General features: G+C 55.7%; 2 protein-coding genes across 9 annotated transcripts; one reads left to right on the top strand and one right to left on the bottom strand.

Moving 5' to 3' along the window:
• The first annotated feature begins 26 nt into the window (after positions 1-26).
• Positions 27-4,230, top strand: SPATA2L (spermatogenesis associated 2 like). Of its 3 annotated transcripts, none has more exons than XM_043599940.1 (3): positions 27-117; positions 362-665; positions 2,180-4,230. In XM_043599940.1, the coding sequence occupies exons 2-3, from the start codon at positions 363-365 to the stop codon at positions 3,122-3,124; spliced, it is 1,248 nt and encodes a 415-aa protein (XP_043455875.1). In that variant the 5' UTR covers positions 27-117; position 362; the 3' UTR covers positions 3,125-4,230. The 3 variants fall into 3 exon arrangements, with proteins under 3 accessions (XP_043455875.1, XP_043455874.1, XP_043455872.1); XM_043599939.1 differs by having other exon boundaries at positions 49-131; XM_043599937.1 differs by having other exon boundaries at positions 103-665.
• CDK10 (cyclin dependent kinase 10) lies at positions 4,208-27,556 on the bottom strand. 6 transcript variants are annotated; one of them, XM_043599946.1, is made up of 14 exons: positions 27,472-27,556; positions 26,893-27,057; positions 12,547-12,619; positions 11,777-11,848; positions 9,116-9,218; positions 8,895-8,976; positions 8,738-8,805; positions 7,124-7,176; positions 6,892-6,961; positions 6,315-6,374; positions 5,844-5,967; positions 5,612-5,751; positions 5,230-5,282; positions 4,208-4,870 (listed from the first exon to the last, which is right to left on the bottom strand). In XM_043599946.1, the coding sequence occupies exons 2-14, from the start codon at positions 26,941-26,943 to the stop codon at positions 4,773-4,775; spliced, it is 1,047 nt and encodes a 348-aa protein (XP_043455881.1). In that variant the 5' UTR covers positions 26,944-27,057; positions 27,472-27,556; the 3' UTR covers positions 4,208-4,772. The 6 variants fall into 6 exon arrangements, with proteins under 6 accessions (XP_043455881.1, XP_043455883.1, XP_043455880.1 ...); XM_043599948.1 differs by lacking the exons at positions 26,893-27,057; positions 27,472-27,556 and adding an exon at positions 15,119-15,212; XM_043599945.1 differs by lacking the exons at positions 26,893-27,057; positions 27,472-27,556 and adding an exon at positions 15,081-15,207 and having other exon boundaries at positions 5,630-5,751.
• Positions 27,557-27,604: the final 48 nt, after the last annotated feature.

Below are 27,604 nucleotides of genomic sequence, written 5' to 3'. Positions count from 1 at the left end.
GCTCGGCCCCGCCCGTGTTAGCAGAGGGGGCTGTGCCCCGAGCAGGCCCCGCCCCGAGCGTCACGGCCGAGGCCGATGGGCGGAGCCGCAGGCGGCGGAAGAGCTCCGAGCCGAGAGGTGGGGACCCGCAGGTAGTGCGGTCGCTCGCGGGGTCCGCAGCACTCCCTGGTGGGCGAGGCGGGGTCTCTCTGTTCGGGAGCGGGGACGCAGCTGGCGGGGTGCTGTAGGCCCTGGGGTCCGCTCAGCTGACGAGGTCGCCGGGCTGCGGGGGGACCATGTGGATGCTGGGTGGAGGCTCTGGGGGGCGCACAACTGGCGGGGAGAGGTCTCTGGTTCCTGACACGCGACCCCCGCCCGCCAGAATGGGCAGCAGCTCGCTGTCCGAGGACTACCGCCTGTGCCTGGAGCGTGAGCTGCGGCGCGGCCGCGCGGGCGTGTGCGGGGACCCATCGCTGCGCGCGGTGCTGTGGCAGATCCTGGTTGAAGACTTCGACCTGCACGGGGCGCTGCAGGACGACGCGCTGGCGCTGCTCACCGACGGCCTGTGGGGCCGCGCCGACCTGGCCCCCGCGCTGCGCGGCCTGGCCCGCGCCTTCGAGCTGCTGGAATTGGCCGCCGTGCACCTGTACCTGCTACCCTGGAGGAAGGAGTTCACCACCATCAAGGTAGGGCACTGGGCCGAGAGGGCTCCCCTACCCAGGATGCTCTGTGCCGAGGTCAGAGTTCCCTGGGGGATCCTGGAAGCCTTGGGGGCAGCTCTTGGCCAAGGTCCCCCTGGACACTCGCAGGGCTGAAAACATGGTGTGGGTGGAGGCCACCCACCCTGGGTGCCTGCCTTCTGGGTTGGGCGGGGCGGAATCCTTGCTCCTCGAAACTGGAATCACTGCTCTCCCCAAAGTGGCCCCGCGGCTCCTGTAGCACAAATCCTAGGACAGGTGCACGAGAGGAACTTGAGGTTCCATGATCACTCTAATCCCTCCATGATCCCATTTATAGAGGAGTGTTGGGCGGGTGTATCCCCTATGAAGTAGGCACGAGCTGGGGACCCTGCACATCCTGGGGGTCTGGACTAAGTCCACCACTCGTTCAGGTACGGAGGCTGTGTCCAGGGCTGGGCTGACCCCGTAGATGAGCTGCCAGCCTGCTGAGGGGGCAGGCATTTGGCCCTCAAAGCTAATTTGGAAGAGTAGGAAGGTGCTGATGTCATTGGGCACGTGGGCGAGTCCACCTCCGCCGGTTGCCATGGCAGCGGCCGCTTTTCTGTCTCCCCCGCCCCTCCCCCCTCTCTCAAAGGGTGAGCTCTAGAGCTTTGTTGCTTCATGGGGACACCTGCTGGTCAGAAGTTCAAGGGCTTTAACATTCGGATAACGGGGCGGGAGGCACCCTTCAGTGTCGGTCAGACCTGGCTGCAGTCTGGTCCTACTTCCTCTTGGCCGTGTGGCTTAGTGCAGGTTACCTAAGCTCCCCGAACCCGTTTCCTTGTCTGTCAAGCGGACACAAGAATAAGCCAGTCCTAGGTCTGTTGTGAGCCCTGAGTACGATGCTTGCACGCGGTAGTGCTCAGTCTGCGGGACGTGTCATCCTCAGCTAGAAGCAGAGGAATGCTGACAGGGTCCCAGAGTGATAGAATTTTAGGACCGGGAGACCCACATGACCGTCATCCTCAAAAAATGCGACCCGGGAGGCACTTTCCTGTCTGGCGTTCCCGGGCTCTCCGCCCAGCTGCACAGTGGAGCCTCCACACAGTACAGGTGGTGCACCCACGTGGTGGCAGGCACAGCTGGATAAAACGCGTGGCTAAGCCTCGGTCTCCATGGGAAAGGCTCTCCAAGACAAGTGCAAAGGCGAGTTCAGGACGTGTTGGGGAGGCCACCTGATGAGAAGGGCAGATAAGCACCCCTATTTGTGCAGGACCAGATCTCAGCAAAGCCCTGGAGGTGACAGGAGGTGGAGGAGACCCCGAGGGAAGTGAGATTTATTTCCCTCGCCGGCCCCAGCAACTAAAGCGGGTCTCGGGAGGCGGGCCCTAGCACGCGTTGCCGAGAAGCTCCTCCCATGGGCGTGTCAGCACAGCCCGAAACTGCCCCGGTTCTGGGGTGAGGCTGGTGGCCCCTGGAGCCGGCCAAGGCCAGAATGGAGGTGAGTGTGGCCTGCTGGTGACCGGGACCCTCCTCCGCAGACCTTCTCCGGGGGCTACGTGCACGTGCTGAAAGGTGCCCTCTCGGAGGACCTCCTCATCCAGAGCTTCCAGAAGATGGGTTACGTGCCCAGGGACAACCACCGCCTGACGATGGCTGCCCTGCCACCCGCCTGCCAGCTGGTGCAGGTAGCCCTGGGCTGCTTTGCCCTGCGGCTGGAGTGTGAGATCCTGGGCGAGGTGCTGGCCCAGCTGGGGACCAGCGTGCTGCCAGCGGAGGAGCTGCTGCAGGCCCGGCGGGCCAGCGCGGACGTGGCCTCCTGCGTGGCCTGGCTGCAGCAGCGGCTGGCCCGGGAAGAGGAGCCGCCACCTCTGCCCCCCCGGGGCTCCCCGACCGTGTTCCAGACGCAGCTGGACCTATACCGGGACCTGCAGGAGGACGAGGGCTCGGAGGAGGCCAGCCTGTATGGGGGGCCCTCGCCGGGCCCCGACTCCCCTCCCCCAGAGCTGGCCTGCCGGCCTCCACTCTGGGGACAGAGCGCCAAACTGTGGGGTGCCAGGGGAGGGGCCTGGGAGCCACTAGGGGAGGCTGAGGTGCTGCCGCAGGCCGGCAGCCCGCCGTACGGGGCCTTGAAGGAGGAGCCGGAGCCAGAGCCGGACGCCTTCTCCTTTCTGTCGCTGCGCCAAGAGCTGCTAAGCAGGCCTGGAGACCCGGGGAGGTCGGGGCGGGCCAGCCCCCAGCGTGGGTACGGGCCCAGCCCCCCACCCCCCGGCTACCAAGCACACGGCTGCCTGGCTCCCGGTGCCCTGCCCACCCTCTGCTGTGACACGTGCCGCCAGCTGCACGCCCCGCACTGTGCCACCCTGCCCGCCTGCCGTCTAGGTCACGCACTTCGTGTGCTGCTCGGTGACACCCAGCAGCGCCTCTGGCTGCAGCGTGCACAGGTGGACACCCTCCTCTATGATGGGCCCGGGGCCCGACCTTAGGCCCAGCCAGGCCCTGGGTCAAGTGCTTTCCAGAGAGTTTCCATGGTGCTTCTCTGGGCCTCATCACTCCTCAGGCCTGAGCCCTGGCCACCCTGCCCCCGGGGACTCCTGGGCACAGCAGGGTGGGGGAATCCAGGCTTCACAAAGCAGGAGATGGGCTCCTGCCTTCCATGGAAAGCTCTTGCCTGGAGCTGGCCGGCTCCCCACCCCCTGCTCCCAGTGTTCCAGACTATGTCCCAATGTGCTGGGTGGAGTCTAGTTTGTGTCCGCGTCTCACCACCATGCCTACTCCCACGAAGGGCCCTCTCCCTCCTCTTTCACCCCTCCCCCAGCCCACTGGAGGGGCCCAGCACCCAGCCTGTAGCTCTTGACCTATCCCTGTAAGTTGTGGTTCAGGACATGTTGCCTCCCTCTGAGCGTCCAAGGGAGATTCTCCTCACAGGGGTGTCCTTGGAGGCCCACAGGTGACACCGTGGGCCACTGAGCACCACCGTGACCAGCCCGGGGGCTCTGCCAGGTACGTGGCTCACCTAGCCTCTTGCCGATGGAATGAGCCGAGGGCTGGCCCGAGATGAACCCACGTGCCCTGGTCAGCGCTGGGCTGGGAAGTTGGGCCCACATGTGGAAGAGAAACAATCCGATCTCACAGCAGAGTGTGCAGGCTCCCGAGGAGTCCAGAGAGCAGGGAGGCAGGCAGCAAGTGGGGCCTGGACAGGCTGTGTCGCTCGCTTCCAGGTGGAATGTGGGGCTTCTGAGCAATCAGCACCCCACAAGCCACCTTGCTGGGGCTCTCTGCTGCACAGGCTTCCCACCTGATCATTCACCCTGGGCCCAGTGGTAAAGATGGGGTCCAGGCTCTTGAGTAGCCACCTGCTCAGACAGACTCTCAGGGCGCAGGCAGGCGGAACCCCTTTTCCTGGGGGGGAAGGGGTCCCAGAACATACTAACCCACAGGACTGGAGGGGACAGGTGCCTGTTTCTGTGCTGGCCCCTCCTCACTGGGCACTCTGCCCGTCTGTCTGTCCCACCTCTCCTTCCCAGCACTCAGAGAACCACCTTCACGTCATGAGTCAGAACCCAAAGTTCATTAAAGGACATTGAACCTGTTCACGTCTGTTAGAAAAACTTTCATCTCTCTGAGCTTCTGTTAGCACCCACTCGTGCCCCTTCCCGTCTGGGCCTCAGTGTGGGGGCAGGGACAGGGCCCAGACCCCAGTCCATCAGGCAGGATGTGACCCACACCCGACCCCTCCTTCCCATCTGAGTGTCACCAGCCCTGCCGCTGGGGCGGGGCGGAGGGGGAGGCTTACCAGAGCCTCAGACAGACCCTGGGGCCCAGGACGGGATGCAGGCAACCATGTGGGGGGTCTGCCCATCCCACGCTAGCAACACCCACTGAGATGGGCCCAGCGGCCCTTTGCTCTTGGGAAGTGAGGGCCTGAGCTTCTGCACAGCTGTAGAGGGCCGGCTGTGGGCGTGGCCACGGGTGCCAAGACTGAGTGTCAGGCCCTTCTCGGGTGCACCCACCCTGCTCTTCTGGAGAAGGGAGTGCAGTCAGCTGGAGCAGCTGGTCAGTGTCAGTCAAAGGGCGAGCCGGATCCTAGCAGCGTCGTCAGCCCGGACTGCAGAGGCCTCCTGCCGGTCATGGTCACGGCTTGCAGCGCTTGCTCTGGGCCTCACACGTGGCCGGAACAGCCCGCTTGTTGCGGTGGTGGGGGAAGGTGGGCATGAGCTCCGGCTCGCAGGCTGCGGGGAGAGAGCCGTTCAGCGCCGGGTGGGTGGGGGATGGGGAAAGAGTGTGCTCCAGGTCTGAGAACCCCGCTCTGCATCTGTGATGGGCCCTGGGGTTGCGTCTTCCTCTGCTCCCATCAGAGAACAGTTTGTGTGGCCAACAAGCATCCACACCGGCCTCAGCAGGCAGCCCCTGCCCGCCCAGGGCCCACCCTCTACCTGGGCTCCACCAGGAGCCCACCACACCACCCCTTCAGGGGCTTCAGCAGCTCTGCGAGGCCGTGCCCCAACACCCCACCCTGGACTACAAGGGCCACAAGCCAAGCCCCCTGTGGAGCCTGGTGGGGGTGGGGGTGGGGGTCTGGGAGACTCACGCAGGGGCTTCTCCTTGAAGTAGGAGCTTTCCAAGCCGTCTCTGGCCGTTGCCCTGGAGAGGAGGCCTTGCTGTTAACAGGACCCCCAGATGCCACTGAAGCTAGTGTCCCTCACACCTGCCCGGCTCCGCGCCCTCTGGTTCAAATGTCCCAACGACAAGAGGTGAGTGGCAAGTAGGGGACTGGGGCCCAGAAACAGATGGGAAACTCAGAACGGGCTCCGTGACCTGGGTGGGCAGAGACCACCCAAACCGAGCGGCTGGCCCTCCGTGCCTGAGTCCGGGGGCTTCTCTGCAGCAGCGTGGCCTGTGTTCTGAAAATCCCCCTATAAAGGGCCCGGGTTTGAGGTGTCCCCACTCCTGCCCGCAGGCGAGGTCGGCACCTTTTCTTGGGGTCATACATGAAGAGGAAGTTCAGCAGGCGCAGGCCGGCCTCCGACAGCCACGGGAACTTGTGCTTCAGGTTGTTGTAGGGCTGCTTGCGCAGGCTGTACTGGCCCACCAGCGGCAGCCTGGAGAAACCCTGCGGGAAGCGGGAGGTGGAGCCACAGGGCTTCACGGCAGGTGAAGCCGGCCTCGGCAGGGGGGTGACGAGGGCAGAGGCCAGGCACTCACCGGCCAGATGTTCTCACTGGGTGTCCCCAGCAGCTGTACAATCAGGTCCACCTGGTGGATCTCAGAAGTGCCGGGGAGCAGGGGCTTGTGAGCCAGCAGCTCGGCCAGGATGCACCCCACGGCCCTGCAGAGGAGAGCGGGCCTCACTTCCCGCACCGGCTCGCCGTGGCCACACACCTCCGCCGAGTGCCACTTTGACGTGAGCCGCTGAGGGCAAGTGCCGCCCCACATGCCTCCCACGTGCTGGGGTCAGGACCGGCTGGAGCTCGGGAGGTCACCACGGAACGTGACCCGGTGCCAGATGGCCTCTGTGGGTGGCGAGGGCCGGCCTTTCTGCTGCAGAAGCTATGTTCTCACACGTCCCCTTGGGATCCCAGGTTTCTCCCCACCAGGAGCTGGCAAAGACCCCAGCCCTGCTCCGGCCCCTGCCGGCCTCTCCCCCAGGCTCTGGGAGCTGCCTTCACCCCTCACCACATGTCAATGCTGGTGGTCTGTGTGGTAGTTCCCAACAGCAGTTCGGGGGCCCGGTACCTGCAAAGAGAAATGCACTCCGCAGTCAGTCTTCCTGAGAGCTGGCCTGGGCGAGCGGATGGCCAACCCCAGCTCAGGCCCCCTCTTCCCCGCAGTGCTGCAAACGTGGACGGCACGCGCGGTCACGGCAGCTGCTGCTGGACAGCCCCTGTGAGCAGCGAATTCTCTATGCCATGCGGGGGCTGGCTGACACATGGCAGAAGGTGTATGATTTCCACGTCCTCTCTGTAACCACAACCCTGCTGTGCTTCTTAAAAACACGAGAAGCAACTCCAGAAAGCTGCGTCACCCACCCACCCTTCTGTCTGAATCAGGCTGGGTGTCCGGCTGCCTCGGGCAGGGCGGTCTCACCAGCCTTGCTGTCATCTTGCTGTCTCAGGAAGTGTCCTAGACCCAGCCTCCAGGAGTGTGTGCAGCCCTCTGGGGCTTCGAGACCCTCAGGGTCCTTCTGCAGCTTTGGCCTGATCAGTGCCCCACACTTCCCTCCACCAGGGACACCTCGTCCCGACAGACTCACCAGAGCGTCACCACCTTGGGGGTCATCGGCTTCACTGGGATGCCATAGGCCCGCGCCAGGCCAAAATCCGCTGCGACAAAGGCAGAAAGACGAGGGGACGAGGGTCACCGGGGGAGGGCTAACGAGCTGCTGTGTGGGAGCCAGCCCTCAGCCTTCAGGGTGCTTGTGAGGACTGAGCTGCTCCCCTGCCCAAGTGGCCACACCTCCCACAGAGCCAGCGGCCTGCACCCACCTGTCTTCACACAGCCTTTGTCAGTCATGAGCAGGTTGGAAACCTTCAGGTCCCTGTGACAGAAAGTATCACTAGTTCCCAGGAAGTGAGCTCCATGGGGTAATTACGTTGTCTCCTAATTGTATGTCACAGGCACACTCAAAACACTTTTTCTCCACATCCTCTGTTGGAACTTTTTAAAGTTTACTTATTTTTAATAATCTCCACACCCAATGTGTGGATTGAACGTACAATCCTGAGATCAAGAGTCACACGCTCTCCCGACTGAGCCCATTTGAGCTTTCTGGGCACCCCCGTTTAAAACTTTTTATTATTTGTTAATTTGAAATTAAAAAAAAAATTTGTAATGTTTATTTATTTTTGAGAAAGAGAAAGAAAGCATGTGCACATGAGCAGGGAAGGGGCAGAGAGAGGGGAGAGGGAGACAGAAGATCTGAGATCTCAGCACAGAGCCCGACCAGGGGCTCAGACTCACTAACCATGAGATCGTGACCTGAGCCAAAGTCAGTCATTTAACTGAGCCACCCAGGTGCTTCTTATTTATTTTAAATATTTATCTTAGAGAGAGAGAGAGGGAGGGAGAGAGAGAGAGAGGGAGAGAAAGAGAGAGAGGGACGGAAAGAGAGAGAGGGAGGGAGAGAGAGAGAGAGAGGGAGGGAGAGAGAGAGAGGGAGGGAGAGAGAGAGAGGGAGGGAGAGAGAGAGACAGGGAGAGAGAGAGAGAGAGGGAGGGAGAGAGAGAGAGAGGGAGGGAAAGAGAGAGAGAGAGGGAGGGAGAGAGAGGGAGGGGGAGGGAGAGAGAGACGGAGGGAGAGAGAGAGGGAGGGAGAGAGAGAGAGGGAGGGAGGGAGAGAGGGAGGGAGAGAGAGAGGGAGAGAGAGAGAGGGAGAGGGAGAGAGGGAGAGGGAGAGAGGGGGAGAGGGGGAGAGGGGGAGAGAGAGGGGGGGGGAGAGAGAGGGGGGGAGAGAGAGAGGGAGGGAGGGAGGGAGGGAGGGAGAGAGCATGTGCAGGGGAGAGACAGAGACAAAGGAAATCAAGAATCCCAAGCAGGCTCTGCACCGTCAGTGCCAAGGCTGATGTGGGGCTTGATCCCATAAGCTGTGAGATCATGACTTGAGCCGAAACCAAGAGTCAGACACTTAACTGCCTGAGCCACCCGGGCGTCCCAGAACTTTTTAAAAACAGGGAAGGTGGGCAGCAGAAGGCCATCTGGCAGCTGGAGTAGCAGAGCTCTCAGTAACTTCCTCAGGAAGTGGCAGAGCCAGGCAGCAAGCCCAGGCCTAACTTCCTCCCGTGCCCATCCCCACCCAGGGCTGCACCAGCTGCTCCAAGATACAAGAAACCACTGCTGTGGGCCTGGAAGATACCCCCCTCCATCCTCTTCCAGTCATAGCATTTTCTCGTGCGTAACGAGACTCCAGGAGGGATGTGTCCACACAGTCAGTCCCCCGGGTGGAAAGCAGGTGCTGTATGGGCCTGGATCCTGCCCCAAGGAACAGTTAGAGAAATGCATCGAAGCCAGGTCACCTTTCCCCTGCGTCACGAGGGCACATTTGTCCCTTCGGCACCCCCCGCCCCGATGATGCCATCCCCCACCACCTGAGGCCCCTCCTACCTGTGGATGATGAAGTTCTGGTGCAGGTACTGAAGTCCTCGGAGCACTTGAAGGACAATGCACTTGACCTACACAAAGGCAGAAGGCATCAGTTAAGGCGATACACGTTTGGCGCAAATGTGGAGGTGCACCTGCTCCGTGGCCCCCAGCCTCACACCTGGGCCTCCGAGAACGGTGTCGGCATGTTCTCCAGAAGGCTGGCCAGGTCTTGCTCACAATAACCCATCACCAGAAAGATGCTGGAAGGAAAGGGGAAACACACGGAGGCTCGCACGTCCTCCTAGGCCACAGGACCCTCCCGGATTGCGGGAAGGACGAACTGTGCTTGGGGAAAGCACAGGGAGGGGACGGGCAGGGCGGGCTCAGCAGACTGCGTACCTCTCCAGGTGGTTCCCAACAACCACCTCCTTCAGCTCCACAATATTCGGATGGCGAAGGCGAAGAAGCAGTGTGATCTCCCGAAGGCTGCTGATGGGGACCCCTGCAGGCAGACCTGCAACTCAGCAACCCACACCCCTGCACACAAGGACCCCTGCAACCAGACCTGCAACTCAGTAACCCCCACCCATGCAACCAGACCTGCAACTCAGTAACCCCCACCCATGCAACCAGACCTGCAACTCAGCAACCACAAGTCCTGCAGACAAGGACCCAAGCAACCAGACATGACCTCAGCAACCCCACCCCTGGAGACAAAGACCCCTGCAACCGGACCTGCAACTCAGCAACCCCCCACCCCTGAACACAAGGACCCCTGCAACCAGACCTGCAACTCAGCAACCCCCACCCCTGCACACCAGACCTGCAACTCAGAAACCCCCACCCATGCAACCAGACCTGCAACTCAGCAACCACAAGCCCAGCAGACAAGGACCCAAGCAACCAGACATGACCTCAGGAACCCCACCCCTGGAGACAAAGACCCCTGCAACCAGACCTGGCCTCAGCAACCCCGACCCCTGCAACCAGAACTGCAACTCAGCAATCCCCACTCCTGCACACAAGGACCCCTGGGACCAGACCTGGCCTCAGCAACCCCCAGCCCTGCACCCAAGGGTCCCTGTAACCAGAACTGGCCTCATGAACCCCCAGCCCTGCATACAAGGTCCCCTACAACCAGACCAGCAACTCAGGTACCCCCAACCCTGCACACAAGGACCTTTGTGACCAGACCCAGCCTCAGCAATCCCCACCCCTGCAGACAAGGACTCCTGCAACCAGACCTGCAACTCAGCAACCCACACCCCTGCAGACAGACCTGCAACTCAGCAACCCCCACCCATGCAACCAGACCTGCAACTCAGCCACCACAAGCCCTGCACACAAGGATCCCTGCAACCAGACCTGGCCTCAGCAACCCCCAGCCCTGCAAAGAAGGACCCCTGGGACCAAACCTGGCATCAGCAATCCCCACCACTACAGGCAAGGACCCCTAAAACCAGACCTGGCCTCAGCAACCCCCAACCCTGCACAAAAGGACCTTTGCAACCAGACCTGGCCTCAGCAACCCTCACCCCTGGAGACAAGGACCCCTGAAACTAGACCTGCAACTCAGTGATCCCCACCTCTGCAGACAAGGACCCCTGCAAGCAGACCTGGCCTCAGCAACCCCCACTCCTGCAAACTCCTGCAGCCAGGCCTGCAACTCAGCATACCCCACCCCTGCAGACAAGGACCCCTGAAACTCAGCAACCCACACCCCTGCAGACAGACCTGCAACTCAGCAACCCCCACCCCCACATCCAGACCGGTAACTCAGCAACCCCCACCCCTGCAACCAGACCTGCAACTCAGCAACCCTCATCCCTATGACACACCTGCACCTCAGCAACCCCCACGCCTGCTTCCAGACCTGCAACTCAGCTACCCCCACCCCTGAGAACAAGGACCCCTGAAATTAGACTGCAACACAGGAATCCCCACCCCTGTAACCAGAGCTGAAACTCAGCAGCCCCCACCCTTGCAGACAAGGACCCCTGAAATTGGACCTGTAACTCAGCAACCCCCACCCCTACAAAGATCCCTGCAACCAGACCTACAACTCAGCAGCCCCCACCCTTGCAGACAAGGACCCCTGAAATTGGACCTGTAACTCAGCAACCCCCACCCCTGCAGACAAGGACCCCTGCAACCAGACCAGCAACTCAGGAACCCACCGCTGCAGATGAGGACCCCTGAAACTAGACCTGTTACTCAGCAACCTCCACCCCTGAGAACGAGGACCCTGAAATTAGACCTGCAACACAAAAACCCCCACCCCTGCAACCAGACCTGCAACTCAGCAGCCCCACCTCTGCAGACAAGGACCCCTGAACTAGACCTGCAAATCAGGAACCCCCACCCCTGCAGACAAAGACCCCTTAAACTAGACCCGGAACTCAGCAACCCCCACCCATGCAGACAAGGACCCCTGAAATTAGATCTGCAACTCAGGAACCCCGACCCCTGCAGAAAAGAATCCATGCATCCAGACTGGTAACTCAGCAACACCCACCCCTGCAGACAAAGACCCCTGAAACTAGACCTGCAAATCAGGAACCCCCACCCCTGCAACCAGACCTGCAATCAGCAGCCCCCATCCCTGCCGACAAGGACCTCTGAAATTAGACCTGCAAATCAGGAACCCCCACCTGTACACACAAGGACCCCTGCAACCAGACCTGGCCTCAGCAATCCCCATCGCTGCACACAGGATCCCTGTAACCACACTTGGCCTCAGGAACCCCCACCCCTGCATACGAGGTCCCCTACAACCAGACTTGCAACTCAGCAATCCCCACTCCTGCACACAAGGAACCCTGTAACCAGACCTGGCCTCAGCTACCCCCACCCCTGCACACAAGGATCCCTGTAACCAGACTTGGCCTCAGGAACCCCCCCTGAATACAAGGTCCCCTACAACAAGACCTGCAACTCAGCTACCCCCACCCCTGCACACAAGGACCTCAGCGATCAGACCTGGCCTCAGCAACCCCCACCCCAGGCCAGAAGGAACCTTGGGCAACTGGCACCTTTCTACCCCTCCCACTTTGAGCTCACCGTCCTTCTCTTTGTCCATCCGCACTTTCTTCAGGGCAACAATCTCATCCGTCTGGGTGTCCCGGGCCCTATCTGGAATGGAAACTCATCCATGATGGAATGGTCAAATAGGCTTGATCCCACATCACCCACCCTTGTGCCACACAGGGGCCTCGTTCAGAACCCTGCGGGTTCCCTTTCCCTTCTTTGATAACTGGATGCCCATTGACACTAGGTCCTCACCATGCAAGCAGCGCCCGCATCCCCACCAGACACAGGCTCTCTGGGGGAGTCCTCTCATCTAACCTGGGTAGAGGGTGCTACTTACAACAGGCTCCCTCTCAGTGTTTCTCCTTAGAGTCAGGATGCGGGTCACTGCTCTGCTTTCTGTTGTTACTATGTTCTAACAGCAAATAAGATACTTTATCCAGGAAAAAATCCCTTATATTGTGCCAAGGAGGCTCCTCAAAGCCCTGTGCTAAAGTGCGCAGCTTCCGAACCCCAGTAGTATAAGGTATACCAACATCTCAGCTGCCACAGGCTGCAGCCCCGGCTGCTTCTGGAAGTTCTGCATTTTGCTGTAACAGTTGCCCCAACTTGCAGGTCACGGTTGCAGATGCAATTTGAATAAATTACATTTACTCAGACATGGTGTGGAATTTATGGCAAATACACCACAGATCCGAGTTCACTTGTAGAAATTCTGCCCTGGCTGTGGAGCAATGGGTGTTAAGTTCCTCAACTGCTGGGACAGTCCCCTGAACCCCAGACCTCCCATCTTGGCCACTCACAGACAATGCCATAGGTGCCTTCCCCGATGCGGTTCAGCTTCTCAAACTCCTTCACACTCCGGCACCGTCCCAACTGAAAGACAGAGGTGCTGGCAGTGCAGGGATTGGCCAGCTAACGAACAACTAAAGGTGGACATTTCACATTTAATTCGTACCGGGGAGCTCACTCGTGTCTTGCTCACCAAACAGAAAGACAACCACGCACTTGGGCTTTACAAGTGAGAAAAGGGGGACGATGTTACTGGGGGAGCAGACGCTTCGAATGCATCATCACAGATAGCCTGTCCCCTTCCAATCCCACGGTCCAGATGTAGGCTGCCTGGAAACAATAACCACTGGCCATGGATGGTTAAAATTAACTAAAATTAGTATTTCATTTCCTCACTTGCCATGTGTGTCGTGCTCCACACTGCTATGTGGCTCACGGTAACCATACCGGACGAGTCAGAAAGCAACATTTCCACAATCACAAGAGGAATAGTGAGCAGCATTGGTCTAAATTATGCTTTGGAGATGGACAAAGCTCCTAGATCCTCACAAAGCATCTATCAAACGCAGTGGAAACTCATCTGTGGCAGAGACGAGCCATCCCCAACATCCACGCTGTACTTTTTCTAGTTAGGAAACACTGTCCAGTGGCGTGAGGCCAACCTGTTGGTAGCTGGATTTCTCAGCCTCCCTTGCAGCTAGGTCTGTCCATTTGACTCAATTTTGGCCAATGGGATGTGAGCAGAAAGGACCAAGGCCTCAAGGAAGGGACTTCCCGGTCAAAGGAAGTTGGTTGCCACCCACTCCTTTTTGCTCCTGAAGCAGGGTGGGGTTTGAATGACGTGGAGGGAGATCTACAAGGCAGACAGCTTGAGAGCCTGGCCCACCTCGTGGAAAACAGCTGCCTCTCTCTGGAAAGTTAGGGGAGGGAGAAAGAAAGTCCTGTACTTAACCCACTATATTCAGGGGTTCCTGTCCTAGCAGAGAGCCTGTATCCTGATGCACCTTTGTAATGCAGTACTTTGGTAGGTGGACCGAATGGGCATGTCTCTTTGGGTCCAGGAAGCACATGTGGCAAGTTTCAAATTCTAACAGCCTCTCTCTGGCCTTGCTGCCTCTATTCTCTTCCCAGCCCTTGCCTTCCATCTCCTCCCTTCCCACCACCTCTGGAGCCAGGTCAGAATCACCCAGACTGAGCCCTTCCATGATCTCACCTCAGCTTCCTCTGCCCACCAGTGCTTTCTCACATCCTCTCTCCTGGGGGAACCCCTGGTGCTTCCTAGTCACACTGTGTCTCTTATCTCCGTGAGGTTGCGTCTGCCACTCTCTAAATCTGGCATGCCAGGCCTCTTTGTCTCTGCACGTCAACATCCTAGTCACACTTACTAGCCTGGCAGAAACGCCACCTTTGTACAGATTTTTCTTTTTTACTGTTTATTTATTTTTGAAGGAGAGACAGACAGACAGACAGACAGACTAAGCATGAGTGGGGGACGGGCAGAGTGAGAGAGGGAGACACAGAATCCGAAGCCGGCTCCAGCCTCTGAGCTGTCAGCATAGAGCCCGCGGCAGCTCTGGAACATGAGCCATGAGATCATGACCTGAGCCAAAGTCCCATGCTTAACCGACTGAGCCACTCAGGCGCCTCCACGCAAATTTCTTTTACAAAAAAATTTCCCCCAGCTGCAAACAATTCTTCCCCTAAAATCCCGATACTTTCATATCTTGAAGCACCTACTATTGTGTACTCTGTCCTCATCTGGGTATGTCCCAGCTCCCCTCCGAGAGGTTTCCCCTCACTCCTGCACCGTACTCGGAAAGCTGCGCGCACCTGCTGTGTGTGTGAGTGATGTATAACGGCCAGCGACTGCTCCAGGTGGCCCTAGGTGCGCACTCCGCCAGTGTGCTAATGACGCTTTCCGGCTTCTCAGCACCAGTAAGTAGTTAAAACACTAGGGTTCAAACCTGCACCTGCACGAGCCGTCTCCCTTGGTAAAACCACTCCACACCCCTAAGCTTCACTGTCCTCACCTTTATAAAGGGTCGCCGAGAGGACTAAATGACAGTAACACACGCAAAGGCCTCGCACAGAGCAAGACACAAACGGAAGCTGCCGGGTGTCAGGCGGGGCCCGGCCACATCCATTTAAAGCCAAGGGAGACCACGCCTCCAACTCTTTCCACGGGCCAACTGCCCCCTGACACAAAGGGCTCCCGGGTCAGCCCGCAAAGCCCGGCCCCGGCGCAAAACGAAGGGACGCCCGCGGTAGAGCCCAGAGCCTGTTCTTCCAGAGGAGGCCGGCTGCTTGACAGCCCGCCCGTCCCTCGGCGGAGCGCGACCGGCCCCGCGGCCCGCCACCAGCCCAGGCCCTCGGCCCAGGAGCATCGCCGCCGGTTTCCGCGCCGGCCGCGAGGAACTCTGGGACTGTCGTTCCCGCCCGCGGCGGCGGCAACCTCAACGCTTCAGCGCGACACTAAGGGGCTCCAGGGCGTTTCGGTCCCGCCCTGCCCCCGGCGGAGCTACGGCGAGCGGCCCCCCCGTCGCACCCTGTGTTCTGGAGGCACCGTGAAGTAGCCGTCCTTACGGATACACTTCAAACGGATCTGCTCAGGCTCTGACTCCGGGTCCCCCATGCCGAGCGCGGCACCCTGCTCCCCGTGTGCGCAGGCGCAAACGAGGTTCTCGCGCGCTGGCGCTTGTTCTACTTCCGGGACACGCCCACTTTAGCAAAGGTTTCCCCGGAAGCCTCCCGAAGGCTCCTGGAGGACGTCGGTTGCTGCTGTCTCCTCGCAGCACCGAGGTTTGGGCCTTATTTTAGTTTTAAGCGGGGGCACCTGAGCCGGCTGGCGCGCTGAGGAACGCCTGCCGGAGGAGGGGGAGGCCGAAGTCCGAGGAGCTGGGGAGTCCCTTGGAGCTCGCGAGGGCCGATCTGGAGCTACGCCGGGAGGGGCTTGGGCTGGACCTACGGGGGTCAGGGAGCGGAGGGCGCGTCGGAAGGGTGTGGAAGGCAAGAATGGATGGGACGCTGCGACGGACGTCCCCTGACCCATGAGTGTGGAGCACCCACTACGTGTCGGGCCCTGTCAGGCTCTGCCCTCGTGGACCCTCCATTCTAGTGGGACGCAGCCAAACGAGGTAAGTAAATAGATGGCCCGAGAGTTGCGCGTGCTAAAGAGAAAACTGAGGCAGGGCAGTGAGTGGGACGTGCCGGGCGCGGGGGTGGAGCGTTAAATAGGGTTCCAGGAAAGGCCTCCCATGCGTGGGACTACACTGTAAATGCTAATATTAATATAGGCTAAGGACATTTGGTAATCATGAAATTAATCATAACTTAGAATCATTTTAGTTTAAACTAATTATGTTCAGTTCATTCCAGCCCCTTTTTAATCATTCATAAGCTAAGCCTCTAGCTAATAACGAAATTAGAAATAGTGCCTTGGTAGGTATAGTTTTTAGATTGTTTGAGATTCTCAGGGCAGGGGTAGGAAGAGGGCAATTTGTAGGTCAAATAGATTTTTTTTTTTTAATTTTTAATGTTTATTTTTGAGAGAGAAACAGTGTGAGCGGAAGTGGGGAGGGGGCGGTGAGAGAGGGAAGCACAGAATCTGAAGCAGGTTCCAGCCTCTGAGCTGTCCGCACCGAGCCGGACGTGGGGCTTGAACCCACAGACCGTCAAGATCGTGACCTGAGCCGAAGTTGGACGCTTGACCGACTGAGCCACCCGGGCGCTCCTTAAATAGGAATTATTGGGTACTAGAAATTTTAGGGAGAAGGTAGGTGTGCTGGCCCAGTGCGGTCAAGTCCACATTTGCATGGGCTTGATTCTTCTGTACACACACTCAGTTGTGACAGGATGTGTAAGTAAACGTATTGAATACAAGTAATGATGTTAATAACGTGTTGTTAAACAATGTCAGTATGAGATTTATTATGTTGGGGTTTATACTGAAACTGGAAGTCAGTTGTACTATTTAATACTAAAGGGGTATGATTCTCATCAACACACAGAGACAGAGGCGTGCTTGGCTGGCTCAGTAGGTGAAGCGTGCAATTCTTGACCTCGGGGTTGTGGGTTTGAGCCCCACGCTGGGTGCAGAGGTTGCTCGAAACACAAAATCTTTGATAGAGACATGCAGACCAAGTGTAAAGCCTGCTGACCGTTCTAGCAACCAAGGAGACACACACATTCTGTTACGAGACTAACTGTGTCGGACCAGACAGGGCGGGGTGTTCCCTCCAGCCGCTCTGGAGGAGAGTGGAGCCTGACCCGTGAGCTGCCAGTTGTGAGGGGACGCCAGCAGGGCTTCCCTGAACAGCCCCTCCTGTTGGGACCCCTCATGCACAGCCAGAAAGAGGGGACGTTGTCAGCTCCCCTCCCCCCGTCCCACGGCAGCTCTGGCAAGGCCACTGCCCAAGTTCTACGTGCCATGGGTGCCCCCACCCCAATTCCACATTCTTCGTCTGGATCCTTTAATACTCGGCATCAGCTTACAGTCAAGCTCGGAGCCCGTGGGCCCCGCAGGGTGACTGTGCACGTCCCTGTTCTGGGACGTGACACCTTAAAGTGGAGTCCTCAGAGTCCAACCTTTTGTCCAAGTGTGGGGGACGTCTCGTTCACCGTAACTGCCGAGTACTTACGCCACACCCCTTCGGAAGTGAATGGGAAGGATTTTAAGTTGCCCAGCAAGAGACTGGGATATGCTGCCTGCCATTTGTTCATCACTCTGCACCGGCAGTGACACCAGAGGGTTACTGATTCGCTCGTTGCCACAACGTTCACTCTCTGGGCCAGAGGCACTCTTGCCCTCTGCCAAGCTGCCAGCAGCTCTGGGGCAGGTGAGCCCGAGGTGGTCACTGGGGGACCTCATTCCCCAAAGGGGCAGCTGCAGCTTCTCACAGGGCAGGTGGCCCTTCTGCCGTCATCGCTGAGACTCAGCACAGTGAAAATCGACAGCTCCTCGGGGCACTTGTTTATTCTCGTAAACCATAGGCGTCTACTGTGCTAGGGTTTCTGTGTCGGTGGTAGGGGCCCCATTCAGCCTGCTCCTGAATGGTTCTCTGCTCTTCACTTCTGATGGAACCGTAGCTGGTTAGAGTCTCTTGTGAGGCTTTAGTGATGATGATCTGTGGAATGACAGCTTTCTTCTTGCTCGAGTTTACCTTTACATCAGGTTTCTCTAGAAGGAAGAAAACATCCAGGTATTTAACATGTCTGTGGAAAAGCCCTTCCAGAAGGCAGAGAATGTCTGTGTTAGGGCCAGAGCAAAAGAATTAGATGTGTGGTTCAGGAAAAGAAGTGGTCAGGGTCAAAAGCAGTCAGAACATGTTACAGAGCTTTCATGGATTGACAGCTCAGCCAGGAGGGTGGTGAGTACTCGACGCCTCTTTCAAGGAAGAAAAAGGGAGACACGCTTCCACCATCCACCGTGGAGGGTCTGAGCTGCTGGCTGGCTCGTGCAACAGACCTGGAAGGAGAGAATGGAGAAAGAAGACAAGAGGCAGAGTCTGTCCCAGAGGTGAAGGTTCAGATCCGCAGTTTCCCCTGCACAGAACCTTATCAGTCAGAACGCTGAAGAATGAGCATTTCTGATGTCGGCCACGACATCCTCTTAAACTTAAGCTTCCAAGGGTTGCGCAGAGCTTGCGAAATGCCAAGGTTGTCTCAAGTTACACAAGACGAAAGCAGAAGTGCTTTCTTGCCTCCAGGGTTGTGTCTCCCAGCCCCCTCCCTGGGGTTACAGGTTTGAGGCACAGCCTTTCAGGCTTCTGTCGAGGCACTACAGAGAAGTCTCTTTCTGTGCGTGTACCCAATAGAGCAGGGAGAGTTAGAATAATCGCGCTGCCGCAGAATTGTTACAAAACGCGATCGCACTGGTTCCATTGCTTTGTCCCCCGCTTAAAATACCTCATGAACCCAGCTACGGGCAGGGGCGGGTGGATAGTTGCTCGTTCTGTGTCAGACATCATTCTGAGCCCAGAGTAATGATGACGGTGACTTCCAGCTCACAGCAGTTTCTGAAGTAGGTCCTCTTATGAGCTGTGTTTTACAGGTGAAGGGACTGAGGCACAGAGAGGTCATGTGCTCAAGGCTGACGGTACAGTGAGATGCTGGGGCCCCGAGCTCCCTCCTTCTTCGTCACCGCATCCACAGCTCCGATGGTTTTAACTCCCAGTGAAGGGCCCATGGCCTGCACCAGGCACTGAGAGTGTCCTTTTTATTTTTATCATAAGTAAAAAAAACTGCATTTCATCGTATTTTGCATTTAAGTTGGGGAGTTCATGTTTTTTATATTAATACACACTTTTTGCGTATTAAGACTAAGAGGTGACGACTATGCGACTTAAAAACTGCATATGGAATGATGTGCACGCACTGTTTGATGCTTTTAGGGTCACATTATGGAAGGGGGAGTCCGGCAGCTGCTCGCAGGGCTTGGCTGAGCCCCATGTTTGCACATACAGGGGTGGCCTCTTCCACGGCAGCCTGTGTTCCGCCGTCTGGGGCCCATCCATTACACAACCAGCTCCCTTTAATGAACATGACTTGGGTTATTTGCAGTTTTTATCTTTTTCAAGTGATGCTGCAATGAACATTCTTTCATTTATGTACTTGCACATTTGTGAGGGTGTATCTACTGGGTAATTTACTGGAATGAAGATTTTGGTAAGTATTGTCCAGTTGGTTTTTGTAAAGATTACATCAATACATATTTCCACTAAGACTCTATAAACAGGACATGTCTCCATCCCCTCCCCTCATCCTTGCCAATTTGCCAAATCTTTTCCCATTTGTATGAAAATGGGAAGTACTGACTTCTGCCCCCACTGGTCCCGGTCGCCTTCCCTGAAGCTTTACCTTCGCGTGGGGAGGTAGCGTCTTGCTGCCCATTCACAGTCCAGTGGTGGTTATTTTCCTGTGAATGCCGGTCACGTTCTTTGCTCATTTTGCACTTGGACCTTTTTTGTGCGCAAGAGCTTTTTGTACATTTGGAAATTTGCCATTGGCGCTGGTACCGTAAACGGTTCAGACACATCGGTCTCTTTCTTCTGGCTCTTAGAGTCTGTCAGAGTGAAAAGGTGCTCCCTCCACCCAACCTGCAAAAACCGTCACTGTTTTACTGTGTTCAGTGTTCTGGTTCCTGTAGAATTGGGAGTAGGGACCGAGGCAGCGTCGCTGCTTTCTCAGTGGCCCAGTCAGCTGTCTCTGAACCACCGAGCGAACTCTCCCATCTTTCCTCCACTCCTTCCACTTGGCGCCTTCATCACGAATGCCGTGACGGTGCGACACACGTGTCCACCCTGCTCTCTCCACGGCAACACACTTTCATGTCAGGGCTCAGTCCCTCTTGTGCCTCTGCTCTTCCAGTTTCCTGCTATTTTTACGTTTTTATCTACTAGGTAAACATTAGAATAATTTGGTCCAGTCCCCAAAAAGAACTGTGGTGTTCTGATTGGGGTCACTGATTTTATAGACTAAGGGAGAGTTAACATCTTTACATTATTGAGGTTCTCTAATTCAGAACAAGAGTTCTTTAGAGTTTTAAAACGTTGTCATGTAGGAACACGAATCTTTTTTAGGACTCTTGATACATATTACCTGTACTAGTTTTCAATTACTGTCTAACAAATCACCACAAATTTAGTGGCTGGCTTAAAACAGTACCTGTATTTGTCATCCCCAATTCTGTTGGTCCTAAGTCCAGGCTACGATCCAGCTGTCAGCCAGACTGCATCTTCTCGCGGGCCTGGGGCCTTCCAAACTCATTCAGGCTGCCGGGTAGAGGTTCGTTCTTTACGGGTGAGGGACTGACGTCCCTGCTTTCTTGCTGGCCGTTGGTAGAGGTTGCTCACAGCTCCTCTCACAATGTGGCAGCTTAAAAAAATTTCTTTTGAGATATGATTGACACGGTAGCTTCCTTCTTCACAGCCACCTGACACTGACTTTTTAAAAAAGGCTTCTCTGGTTAGGTCTGGCTGACCCAGAATGAACTCCATTTGAAGTCAAAACCAATGGATTACTAACGGGATCACAGGAGTAACACCCGTCTTCTTCACAGGCCCCGCCCACATTCAAGGGGCAGGGATTCTTCAGGCGTTGTTCCTGGCAGACAGGGATCTTGGGGCCTGAGAATCCCGCCTACCACATTACCAAGTTGTCTTCAGGAAAATCGGTATTTTCATCAACACTGTGTCAGAGCACTTGATCTGTTGTGTGTTACTCTTTGACCTCTCGTATGATGCAAATATTTTTTGACCTTACCATTTGTTTTACGCTTGTTTGTAGAGGATTTGGGGAGATGTTTTACTTTTTAACGTTGTCAGATTCTTCAGTTATCTCTTTGCAATGTCTTTGTTTTGACTCTTAGAAAGACGATCCCCACTGAGGACTCATATTAAAATGTACCTATTTTTGTAGTCATTTGTTCTTTGTTTTAAAGTTTATTTATTTTGAGAGAGACTGCACAAGTAGGGGATGGGCAGAGGGAGAGAGAGAGAATCCCAAGCAGTCTCTGTGCTGACAGCGCAGAGCCCAAAGCAGGGCTCGAACCCACAAAGCTGTGAGATCATGACCTGAGCCGATACCAAGAACCGGTTGCCTAATGACTGGGGCCTCCAAGGCGCCCCTGTAGTCACTTCTTATATTCACTCTCCCCTAGCTGGAATTTCTCTGAGCACATAGCAGGAAGTTAAAATTCAACATGAGCTTTCCCTTAAAATGGTAAGCAATTCTTCTAGCATAATTTATTGTATAATTCTTCCTTTGCCACTTACTTTTGGTGCTAATTTTATACACACACACTCATAGTAAGGTCTTTTTTTTTTTTTCTTTTTAATGTTTATTTTTTGAGACAGAGGCAGAGACAGGGCATGAGCAGGGGAGGGGCAGAGAGAGGGAGACACAGGATGTGAAGCAGGCTCCAGGCTCTGAGCTGTCAGCACAGAGCCTGACACAGGGCCTGAACTCACAAATTGAGAGATCGTGACCCAAGCCGAAGTCAGACGCTCAACTGATGGAGCCCCCCCCCCCCAGGCACCCCAGTAAGGTCTTATTCTTGTCCATATTTTGTTTCATTGATTATACCGGAACTATATTATTTTATTTATTACAAATTTTGATGTATTTTTTTTAAGATTTTATTTTAGTTTATTAAAATGTTTTTTCATGTCTATTTTTGAGAGAGGCAGAGCGAGAGGGAGACACAGAATCCCAAGCAGGCTCCAGGCTCTGAGCTGTCAGCACAGAGCCTGACCCGGGGCTCGAACTCACGAACCTCGAGATCGTGACGTGAGCCGAAGTTGGACGCTCAACCAGCTGAGCCACCCAGGTGCCCCTTAGATTTTATTTTTAAGTCATCTCTACACCCAATGTGGGGTTCGAAGTCACAACCCCAAGATCAAGAGTCACATGCTCTACAGACTGAGCCAGCCAGATGCCCCAATTTTGATACATTTTTAAACTTACAAGTTTGAAGTTATAAACTCACAGAAAGTTCTGAAAGTACAGATAAGTCCCATATACCTTTCACCCAGTTTCCTCCAATGGTAACATCTTACGTAATTACAGTACAATGGCAACACCAAGATGTTGATTTTGGCACAGTTTGTGTTCTGTGCCATTTTATCCCATGTAACCACCACTAAGATCAAGATCACTAAGATCCAGATACACCACAAAGACCTCCTCTTTGCTAACCCTCTACAGCCACACCTTTCTCCCCTCCCCCCAACCATCCCTAATGACTCTGGCAACCACTGGTCTATTCTCACATTTCTGTAATTTTGTCATTTGGAGATTATATAAATGGAATCCTACAGCATGTGATCTTTTGAAATTGGCTTTTTTTCATTCAGGATATTTGAAATAGCTGACTTATTGCAAATAGGCACACTCTACCTTCAAAAAATTATGGACATATTCAGCCACACATGGAAACAATAGTATAACGATACCCATATATGCATCACCCAGATTCAATGTTTTGTCCCTTTGTTTTGTCTGTCTTCCTCTGTTTTTCCTGAGTACTGTCAAGCAAATCTCAGACATATAATTTTACCCATAGTTAATGCAATATGTTTATCAAATAGGGATTATTTTTAGCATAAGCACAATAACCTTGTCACATCTAAGAAAACCATTATTAATAACTAATACTCAATTTGGTATCTCAAGAATGACTTAGCCCAGGCCCACGCTGTATTTGGTTCCTAGGTCCCTCAAGTGTCCTTGCACAGTCCTCTCTGCTATGGACTGAATGTTTGGGTCCCTCCAGAAGTCAGGAAGTCGAGTGTGAAAGGCCTAACCCGCAGCGGGATGAAATGTGGAGGTGGGGCTTTGGGGAAGTGATTAGGTTGAGACGAGGTCATGAGGGTAGAGCCCCCATGATGGGATCGGTGCCCTTACAGGAGGAGGAGGAGGAGACCACAACCCTCTCTCCCCAGCCATGTGAAGACACAGCAGTCTGGGGCACCTGGGTGGTTCAGTCATTTAAGCATCCAACTTCACCTCAGGTCCTGATCTCAGGGTTTCTGAGTTCAAGCCTGGCATAGGGCTCTGTGCTGACAGCTCAGAGCCTGGAGCCTGCTTAGGATTCTGTGTCTCCCTCTCTCTCGCTGCCCCTCCCCCACTTGTGCTCTGTCTCTCTGTCTCTCTCTTAAAAATAAATAAAACGTTGAAAAAAAAAGTCTTCACAGGCAAAATGTATCTGTTTATCCCCCTTGCAAAAAAAAAAAGACGACACAGCAATTTGATGGCTGTTTGGAGGCCAAGGAGGGGTCCTCACAGGAATCGAATCAGATTGTTGGGACTCCTCCACCTCTAGAAGTAGGACGAATAAATGTCTGTTGTTGAAGCTACACAGTCTATGGCATTTTGTTACAGCAGCCAGAGTAGACCTTTTTTCCATGTCATTTATTTGCAGAAAAATCAGGGTCATTTTTTTTCCACTAGAATTTCCAGCATTTTGGAAGTGGCCGATTGCACATTTTTGTGGTGTGTTAATGTGTGGTATAACGTGTGTATGTGGGTTTCGTAATGCAAAGGTGTAAGTATCTACAGAAGTAGCAAGACAATGAACCCATCCCACAGCTGCCACAGGTCAAGCGCAAGGTCAGACTCCACCTCCGCCCCAGTGCTTACCCTCCATTCTAGTTACCGCTGCTACGTGACAGCTTACCCCAACCCGTAGCAGCTTGAGACAACCGTTGTATTTTCTCACAATTTTAAGGGTCGGGAATTCAGGACAGGTTTGACCGGGCAGCTATGGGTTATGGTCCCCAGGTGGCTACAGCTGGATGCTGTCTGGGGCTGTGGTCTCTGAAGGCTCGGCTGGGCTGGACGTGCAAGACGGCGGCTCCCAGGGCTGGTCACTGATGCTACTGCTATGTGGTGTCCGGTGGCTCGGCCGGGGAGACCCCTAGGCGGGGGGATGGCCAGAATCACCTGAAGGTTTGTTCAGTCGCAAGTCTGGCCCTTAGGCTGGAAGGGCTTAGAGACCAGGGCCGCGAGGCCTCCCCAGGGGGCTGGGCTCTTTCCAGGCGGGGTGTGGCGGCTCAGGGTTCCAGGCGCCGGTCTGCGTTCTGGAGAGCAAGGCGGGACGGCATCGCCTTTCCCGGCCCAGCCTCACAAACCACTTTTCTCCACCTTCTATTGGTTACAAGAGAATGTCAAGCTGGCAGAGATTTAAGGAGAGGCTACAGGCCCCGCCCAGGTGGGAGGGGCATCAAGGTCACACGGCAGAACCGGAGGCGGAGCAGGGGCCGCAGCTGCCTTTGGCGAATGTCCTCAGCCGCACGCACTCTTTCCAGTTCGCAGCACATCTCAGACACCATCTCCGTCAGTCGCATCGATTTATACTTCAGTCCTTTGGGTGCAGCTCTAAGAGACAAGGACTGGTGTGTATTCCGTGCGTTTTGAAGCACAATTCACAGAAGATAAAATGCCCAGTCCTTAACTGCACAGCTGGATTCGTTTTCACAATTGTATGCACCTGTGTAATCACCCCCAGGAGAGGCAGAACTTTCTACCACCATGCAGCGTCCCCACAGGCTCCCTTCCAGTCAGCCAGCCTCTCCCTCTCTCATTCCTACCCCAGAAAGAACTTTCTGGTTTTTATCCCATAGTAGTAAGACCTACTTTTATTATTTATGGGATACACAGCATTTTCGCCTCGTTAGGACTCTCCATTGCTCTTAGGCTTTTGTAGGATTAGGTTAGTTGAAGGAAACTTCGACTCCCAAGGCCCTACTTTTTCCAAATCTAATAGGGAAATTCTTCAGCTTTACAGCACAAATGTGAGAGAGAAGCTGCTCATGCCCTAGTTTAAATGTTCCACCTGGCAGACCAAGTGTCTGCAGTTCTGATCGCCGGATCCTGCTCTCTGCAAGGTGACCAAGACCCGCTGCGTCCGCCTTATTGAACGCAGCCTTTTCTGGGTTTACTTGATCTCTTTGCAACATTTAATGCTGTTGACCAAATTACCTTCTTTCTTTTCTAACAGCTTTGTTGCGGTATAATTTACATACCATAAAATTCACCTGTTTGAGGCATACCATTCAGTGATTTTTCGTAAACTTTCAGTGTTGGTCACCCATCGTTCCAGTATTGAGAACATTTCTGTCACCTTCAAAAGACCCCTTGTTCCCATTTATGGCTGATCCCTGCTCCCACCCTTAGTCCAGGCTTCCCTTTATATAAATTTGCCTTTCCTGGACACTTCACATAAAGAGAATAACGATACAGGTGGTCTCTTACATTTGGCCTCTTCCAGTGGACTATCAGGATTTGGGGACTCCCTCACGGGCACGATGTCAGTAGCTTGTCCCCCGTCACTGCTGAGATGCCGCCTTAGATGGAGAAACCACTCTTCGCCTTCTCTCTTGAAACCCCACCTTCACTCTCGCTCTCTGACCTTGCCCCTCTATATCCACCGTCTCTCTACCCTCTGAAAGGAGGGTGTGACGGACACTAGGTGCCTCTCCAGCTGACACCCACCTGCCCACACCTGCCTGTACTGGCAGAAGTTCAGCCCCAGAACTTTCACATCTGAGCCTGTCCTGGCGATGCTGGGCAGGTGAGACCCTCCAAGGGAAGGTTCTTGCACGGAGAACGGCCTCTCGTGAACGAGACAGCAGTCCAGTCTGCACGTGACGCCAAGGGCCATCCAGCTCTCTGACAACACTGAGGGTGGCAAAAGCGTAGACCCAAACAGTCCTTGATGCCATGGCATGCTGCTGAGCAAGCCACCGTGAGTGCCCTCTTGTGACCCTTCATTTGGGAGGTGTTGAACCCCTCAGCAGTACAGCCGCATCTTGTTAGCTGCTCTGTGACTTGCAGTCAGAAGGCTCCTGACCGACCAGCAGCGTTCTTCAAACCTCCTCCCCAGGACGCTGGCCCTTCCTGCAGTCTTCCACTCAGGCAAGGGTTCATACAGCAGGATCTGGAGTCCGGGCCTTGCTCCCAAGCCCAGCATCCTCATTTCAAACGGCTTCCTGCCCTTGACCTCGCAGGTGCCTCAATCAGAGCCCACCCGTGCTCACCAGGCCAGCATCGTCTGACCTACCAACCATTCATTCCTAGGTCAGTGATGCCCCACGTCCCCTCCAACAGCAGGGTCCGCGGGTCCTACCTCCCACATCCTTTCAGAATTCCTACTGCCAATACCTCATTTAGTTCCTACTCCGTTGCTGCCACGGGCCTACGACAGGTCCCCTCACTGCCCCCGAGTAGCCTCTATTCTGGAGAAAGACTTCTCCAAGGCACAAACCCCATCACACCTGCCTTGTTTTAGTTATTTAACAGTTCCGTTTCCATAATGCACATGATAAAATTGATTAAAGGCTTCATATTCTGGCTGCTTCTGCGGCCTCATCCCCCACCCGCCCCCACCTGCAAAGGTCTGGCCACACTGGGCTGCCAACAAAGTGAATACATTTACCAAACTGACCTCTCTGTCCCACCGACGTCCTAGTTCCTCTGATCCCTGTGCCCCGGGTTGAGTTCCCACATCCCTTCTTACAGGACTCCCAGGTCCTGTTCCAGTCTGCGGAATGTTGAGGGAGCAACAGTCCTGCCCAAAGACACTCGGCCCTCGGGAACGGTGGGTCTGCCTTGCAGCCAGACGCTGCGAAGTCCCTCTGGACTCTGCTATGCATCTACCACCTGGAAAGTTACCCAAACCCTTATCCAACTGCTGTTTTCCGCCGACAATTCTGGATATTTACCTCCTACAAAAAGGTCCTAAAGCCACTCCCTCACTAGGGCATGCCCCCTGCCACTGGTATGCCACCACTCAGGCTCCTTTCTACACCACCCCCACATTCCCCGGCCTCAGGTTCTGTCCCCTCCTGGGCGTGCCTTACCTTCGACTTCAGATGAAGGCCACTGTCGCTTGGCTGCCCCTCTCTTTCCATGGAGGCTCTCTGCAGGCTTAGTGTCCGGAGGCTTCTCAGACTCTTGAGAATGCCTGCCCGTCGGCCTTTCCTTGGCCTTGGGACCTGAATAGACGCGCCCCTTCTGCTCCTCACCTGAAACACACGGACAATTAGTCCTACAGTTTACTGGATCCCAATCCTTCAGTTGGCTGCTTTGGCCCACAATGAAACAAGGAAGCTCGCAAGCCTTGGGTCCGTCCGTCCCTCTGAACGTGGGTGTTTCCGTGGGTGAAAAGACTCCCGAGGCACAGTCCTCCCCAGGGAGGACTCAGGCGCCTCACTCAGGAGGGAGGAGCGGGGGCGGGGGGGGCGCCCAGCACCCCCAGCCCCCGGCGTGGCGGACCCCGCCGAGCGCCCCTGTCGCCCCGCTAGCCCTGCGCGAACCGCGGCCGCGGGGCCTATGAGACGACGGGCCGACGGCCCTTTACCTTTCCTAGGTTTGTGTTTGCTTTTGGAAAGCCCCATAGGTGAGCCCACCGCTCCCCGGCGCAGCCCCGCACTCCGTACCTCTGCTCGCGCGCCGCGGGAGTGACTCACAGAAGCTAACCCGGCCGACCTGCGCGGGTCTCCACGGCAACGGCCCGCCCCGCCCGCGGGACTTGCGTCGTGGTCTCGCGAGAGCTGCCGGTCGCCGGAAGTG

Source organism: Prionailurus bengalensis, chromosome E2 (genome assembly GCF_016509475.1).
Source record: "Prionailurus bengalensis isolate Pbe53 chromosome E2, Fcat_Pben_1.1_paternal_pri, whole genome shotgun sequence".
NCBI classification, from domain to species: domain Eukaryota; kingdom Metazoa; phylum Chordata; class Mammalia; order Carnivora; family Felidae; genus Prionailurus; species Prionailurus bengalensis.
Note: the sequence above shows the minus strand (reverse complement) of the source record. Positions and strands in the feature narration are given on the sequence as shown.

Excerpts from the sequence above, each read along its gene's own strand:
- SPATA2L (XM_043599937.1), top strand. The coding sequence starts at position 276 with ATGTGGATGCTGGGTGGAGGCTCTGGGGGGCGCACAACTGGCGGGGAG. Across the intron at positions 666-2,179 it reads AGGAGTTCACCACCATCAAG|ACCTTCTCCGGGGGCTACGT; the intron begins GTAGGGCACTGG and ends CCTCCTCCGCAG.
- CDK10 (XM_043599944.1), bottom strand. The coding sequence starts at position 15,167 with ATGGGGGACCCGGAGTCAGAGCCTGAGCAGATCCGTTTGAAGTGTATC. Across the intron at positions 8,806-8,894 it reads CACCGTTCTCGGAGGCCCAG|GTCAAGTGCATTGTCCTTCA; the intron begins GTGTGAGGCTGG and ends GCCTTTGTGTAG. Across the intron at positions 7,177-8,737 it reads CAGAACTTCATCATCCACAG|GGACCTGAAGGTTTCCAACC; the intron begins GTAGGAGGGGCC and ends TTTCTGTCACAG.